The sequence below is a fragment of the Cotesia glomerata genome, linkage group LG3 (assembly GCF_020080835.1).
Source record: "Cotesia glomerata isolate CgM1 linkage group LG3, MPM_Cglom_v2.3, whole genome shotgun sequence".
In the NCBI taxonomy this organism is placed as follows: domain Eukaryota; kingdom Metazoa; phylum Arthropoda; class Insecta; order Hymenoptera; family Braconidae; genus Cotesia; species Cotesia glomerata.
The window spans coordinates 20305429-20311784 of record NC_058160.1 but is presented as its reverse complement, the minus strand read 5'-3'; the positions used below and the strand labels follow the sequence as shown (position 1 = coordinate 20311784).

At 26.1% G+C, this 6356-nt stretch overlaps 1 protein-coding gene across 1 annotated transcript; it reads left to right on the top strand.

Moving 5' to 3' along the window:
* Nucleotides 1-2929: 2929 nt before the first annotated feature.
* LOC123261161 (kelch-like ECH-associated protein 1B) lies at nt 2930-6084 on the top strand. The gene is made up of 7 exons (XM_044722675.1): nt 2930-3028; nt 3770-4080; nt 4160-4324; nt 4407-5074; nt 5139-5387; nt 5472-5770; nt 5860-6084. The coding sequence occupies exons 2-7, from the start codon at nt 3775-3777 to the stop codon at nt 6048-6050; spliced, it is 1878 nt and encodes a 625-aa protein (XP_044578610.1). The 5' UTR covers nt 2930-3028; nt 3770-3774; the 3' UTR covers nt 6051-6084.
* The last annotated feature ends 272 nt before the right edge of the window (nt 6085-6356 follow it).

The following is a 6356-nucleotide window of genomic DNA, read 5'->3' as shown; positions in this document are numbered from 1 at the left end:
GTAATAAATAAATTTTTCAATTTTAAAATTAATAAAATCTATTCAAACAAATGTTTACTATTTCTTTTTTTTTTGCATTCTACACGTGAAAACAAATAACTTGAAAAAAAAATTTTTTTTAATATTTGATACTCTAAAATAACATTTCATTAATTAATTTAAAATTTTAAACTTTTTTTTAATGTTCTATTTTTGATGAGCTTTTAAGAAAAAAAAGTGAATGTTTAAAAACAATTAAACCATATTAATTTTATGGTCAAAATAGTATGACCCTCACTTCTAAATAAGTATCGATATTTATTTATCAAATAGGAAATACGAATAAGTCACCCACTAATTTCATAAATCTTCTGTTATGGAACATGAAGAAATATTTAACGTATGACCGAAAATGTAATCAGTTAATTTTTTAGTTAAATCATTACTTAGTAGTTAATTGAACGTCCTAAAAAAGACGTTAAAATATTGTACACACAATATAAAAAAAAAAGTGTCATGTAAGCATGAATTGCTAGAAAAAGAGCTAATCATTTATAATTAATATATCCGTGATAATTGATAATAACTATACAATTTTAATTTTTCCAACATACGTAATTAACACTAACTATTGAAAAAATATTCATAACTAAACAAACACTCAAAATTATTTTTATTTTTCTATCAACAATATGATGTGACATTTTTAATGAGACATTTAAATTTTAGCGTGAATTTCAGTTACGTAATTGCTGCGAAACAGTCATCAAATTGTGTTTATACATTGTTGCGTCTATAGGCATTAAGGAGGTATTACCCTACAACGGTTCTCAACTTTTGGAAAAATTTCCCCCCATATGCCCAAATGTAAAGCATTATAACTACAATATGAAGTAGTTGAGATGCAGTACACTTTTGCGTCTCCTCTCACATGCGCAGAAGTAGAAAAATAATCCCACTGCGTCTTTTTTTTGACTTGGCTACGTTGCATTCTCGCTTAGAATCGTTTGCCCCTTGAGACATGTGTTGTAGAAAAATTTAATGTTTTGAAATAATTTTGAGGTTACGTATAGTTGGAGACTGCAAATAATGAATACGACTTCTGCGGCTAAAGAATGGCAGATTTTACTTTAGCAATATTTCACGATCGGTCTTGAGTGATAGAAAAGGTCCTGGTAAATTTAAATTAGAGTCTCAGCCAAGATTTTTAAAAAATTCAGATGATGAACAACAATCATTCCATGATGCAGCTTATGACGTTCTAACTTTACAGAATTCAGTGGAAATATTAAATTTAAAAAATAATTTATTCACTTGTTGTAAAAAATGTGAAGTTTATTTGCAAGAACTATCTGATGCAAATAAAATAAAACATAATTTAAAAGTATTAACAGATTTGAAAGATATTATTTCGTTGAATATGTGTAAAAAATTAGCTATGAATGATACTTCAGTTGATTCTTTGAAACAAATATTTAAACAAGAAGGTGATGAAGCTATCGTGCAATTGTTTACTGAAAAAGTAAATAACAAAGTAAGAATAACAAAAAAGAAAGATATTATAAAGAACATCTTAGACTTTTTAAAAAATTACCAAAAACTCAGTTAAGAAACCAAAAAAATAATTTTAAGAAAGAAAGAGTTTTCTAAAAAGAATAAAAATAATTAGTAGTATTAATGTTCTTCTAAAGTTAAAAATAACTTATTTTAAATAAATGCCTTTATAAAATATTTATTGAAAAATGTACTTTTAAATAAATAAATATTTATTGTATTAATATTGTAGCTATATTCTTGATTTATACTATTTATTATTTTACATATTTATTTTTCCTATACAGTAAATTTGTGCTTAACCTATGTCCATTAAATTTTTATAGTTATTTGAATCTGTTGGGCTTCTACTGTATTTTGAACTTCCCGCCCAGTGCAACGTTGCCAAGTCACTATCTCTCACTTATTAGGTCATAAGAGAACGCTTGAAAATCATTAAAAGTAACAAACTTTGAACATTGTTTATAAAAAAATTAATACCGCTTGTTTATGTTTTTTTAAAAAAAAAATACTTGTTATAACTTCAATTAAATATTCTCAGTTTTTAAAAAAAATCCTAAGAAAAGTATGGTTGTTATTCAATAAAATGTTCGCTCTAACTACGGTCAGGATAGGGAATACATGTTAAATGTACGATTTTTAATTGCTAATATTTCGAAAATTAACACCGCAAGGACTATTAAAAAAAATTTATTCGTATAGAGGACACTTAGAAGTACGCGTATTCAAAAATTGAGGAATATTGTAAGAAAAGTGATTTTTCACCATACCTCCTTAAGATTGAAATTTTGTTATCAAAAATAAAAAAATGTTTTTTAAATTTTGTATCCGCTTCGTAAACGAATTTATTGGTTCGACAAATTGCTTTATTTAAATGAAAGATTACAATCTAATCAAAGTAATAGTGCAAAAAGTGAAAAATACATATTTGTTTTTTATGAAAAAATGATCAATCAGTCGTAAAATACATATCTTTAATTTTTTAAAAAATTTTCTTCTGAAATGAGTCTTCGTGAGGAATGTCAAATTAATTACAATAATAAAAAAAATTTCAAATTTCAGTACCATAAATGATAATTGAAGTATTGTTTCATTAAGTGTTAATTTTTAATAAATTTTAGAGGTTACACATGACATTAAATAAATCATATAAACTAATAATTTTCAATAGTTCAGAAATTTTTAATAATGTAAAAGTAATCTCTTAAATTTAGATAGTTGTATAAGTTTATAATTTCAAGTTTTTCTCGAATTTTTATTAATTTTTTCTTAATATACTACTCAAATAATATTTTTTATTTATTACTCCAATTTCGTGATTAATTGTAATTATAAATTTTTAGAATGTGTACATAATGTTTTATTACAAAATTAATTATTAACAATACTGATTGAAATTTAATTTGTGAATTTTATGATAGTTCATAAAACTATAAAATACTTAAATACTTTACATATATATTTCACGAAATATTTTGTCGAAATAATTATAGTGGTAAGTTTTACATTTTATGTTATGTTATGTACAAATATTTATAAAATTCATAAAATTTTTAACCTCATTTGAAGTGTTTTCTTAAACAATTTCCATTTACAGATTAAAACTATTAAAACTAATGATAAAGTTAAAAATTAACTTTAATATTGAATTAATAAGAAAAAAAAAGTTAAGAGGTTTTAATGAAAATATTGTTATAATAATAATACTTACAATTAAAGTAAATTTTTATAAACATAACTTGAGGAGGTTATGTTAAAAATAAAATTTTATATAATTTTACATGCATTTATAAGTTTGTAAATATAAATATGTGCATAAATAAATTGATTTTATGTTCGTTATTTTTGTTATTTATACTATGATACTTTAATTATATGACGATAGATTAAGTAAAACGATTTTAGACAAGGGTGAATTTAAACTACCTTGTTACTTATTACATGAAATCTCATTGGATTTTGTGACATAAATTTTCCTATTCGAATTTATGTCATGATAAAAAATCACACATCCAATTGATAATAGTTGAAAAAAAAATACTTATATTAAAGAACGTAAAGATAAAAAAAACTCTATATTATTTTAGTAATAGTACCGCACTGCAGTAATTAATTTTTATTTAAAATTTTAATATATTCCAATTTTGATTTTGATAATTGTAGTATTGTGAACTCAAAAATTAATTTTTATTTTTATTTTTGATGATTTTGATTAATAAAATTTATTTGTTATTAGTTTTAATGGATGAAAAGAAAGATAATACATCAGAAGGAGCAACTCATACTGAAAATGGAAACCAAAGTAAGGAAAGGATTTCATGTTTCAATTTTGATGGCGAAGGGGATTGGGAAAATATCTTGAAAAATGAAAAATATGGATCGTATGGTGACATGACATTTTGCATGGCTGATCATATTAAAGAAACAATGCAAATGACGTTTATGATGCGTAGTCATCACATGCTTACCGATGTATGTCTTGAAGTAGGAACTGAATTATTTTATGCTCATAAAATTATTTTAGCCGCAGCTAGTCCTTACTTTAAAGTAAGTATATTCTATAAGTTTTTATTCATTTGAAGGAATACTTAAATTATTATTATTTTATAATTTATTTTTATAATAGGCAATGTTTACGGGAGGATTAAGAGAGTCTGGAATGAGTAGAGTGAAACTGCAAGGTGTTTGTCCTACCGCTATGGCGAGATTAATGTTTTTTATGTATACCGGACGAATTAGAGTTACTGAATTGACAGTTTGTACGTTATTACCAGCAGCAACTATGTTTCAGGTATTTATTAAAACTTAAAATTAAGCTAGTTACAATATTAGTAAAATATAATTTGAGTTAATATTAATTTTACAACTTTTAGGTAAACAATGTCATAGAAGCATGTTGTATATTTTTAGAACGACAACTCGATCCAACAAATGCCATAGGTATTGCTAATTTTGCTGAACAGCATGGGTGCAAAAATTTACATCATAAAGCAAATCAATTCATTGTACAACACTTTAGTCAAATTTGTCATGAAGAGGAATTTCTCCAGCTATCAGCTATCCAATTGATATCACTTGTAAGAAAAGATGAACTCAATGTACAAGAGGAAAGTCAGGTTTATAATGCTGTATTAAAGTGGGTCATGTATAATGAGGAAGCACGAGGTCCTAAAATGGCTCATATTTTACAAGCTGTACGCTGTCAATATCTGACTCCAAATTTCTTACGAGATCAAATGAAAAATTGTGAAATCGTAAAAAAAGCTCCCGCATGTCGGGAGTATCTTGCTGAAATTTTCAAAGATCTCACACTACATAAAAAACCTATTGTTAAGGAAAGAACGCCAAACACTAAAAGACTAATATTCATTGCTGGTGGTTTCCTCAGACACTCATTAGATACACTTGAAGCATTTAATGTAGATGATAAAATTTATACTGAACATGCAAAATTGATCGTACCGCGATCAGGATTGGGTGGAGCATTTTTAAAAGGAATGTTTTATGCTATTGGGGGAAGAAATAATTCACCCCAAACAAGGTTTGTACTTTATTAATATTTTTTCTTTAAGTTATATTTCTTTTTATTCATTTTTTTTTTAAAGGTATGACAGTGATTGGGTAGATAAATATGATCCTATAGCTAATAAGTGGAGGCCTTGTAAAGCTATGACAGTACCTAGAAATCGTGTTGGAGTTGCTGTGATGGATGGCTTACTATATGCCGTTGGTGGAAGTGCTGGGGCTGAGTTTCACAATAGTGTTGAATGTTATGATCCAGAGCAAGATCTTTGGAAAAATGTAAAACCTATGCATGTTAAAAGACTTGGTGTCGGAGTTGCTGTTGTTAATAGGTAACATAATTACGAAATGTTTCGCAAAATTAAATTGATTATAATTGTTATTTATTTATTAATTTTTTTTTATTATTTGAAAAGGTTACTATATGCAGTTGGTGGATTTGATGGAGTTCAACGTTTATCCTCTGTAGAATGTTATCACCCAGAAAATAATGAATGGACAATGGTATCGCCACTGAACAATGGTCGTTCAGGTGCTGGAGTTGCAAGTCTTGGACAGTATATTTATGTAGTTGGTGGATATAACGGAAAGCTTCAATTGAATTCAGTAGAACGTTATGACACAGAATCCGATAGATGGGAAGAAGTTAGTAGTATTTCGATAGCTCGTAGTGCACTAAGCGTTACAGTAATTGATAACAAGTTATATGCCATTGGTAATTTTTTATTTTTTTCATTAATATTTTATTTTCAATTAAACTAAGATACAGGTAAAATAACAATTATATTTTTACATATTAAACAGGTGGCTATGATGGCAATGGATTTTTAAATATTGTAGAAATTTATGATCCCGCTTTAGATAGATGGGAAATAGGAATGCCGATGCCTTCTGCTAGATCAGGGCATGCCAGTGCTGTTTCTTATTTCCAATGTCCGCTTCACTCTATGCGGACGGGTGAAAATGGATCAAAAAATGGTGGGGAACCATCGTGACGTGCAAATTAAATTTTCAATTTTTTATATAGATATATTTATTAATGTATATAAATATAATTTTAAGTTTAATAACATATTATTTTTATGATGTATAAATTTATATAACAAATATAATGAATTGATTTTTTTTTTTATAAATATTAATATTTATAATAAATTTTCAATAAAAGACAGTTGTTTATTGAAAATTTAACTTTTGTTATTTTATAATATTAAATAATAAGTCATAAGTTACTTCATTAGCAATGTTTTTTCAAATATGACCTGAAACAAAATGAGAAAATGCAAGTGCTGCGGTCGTTC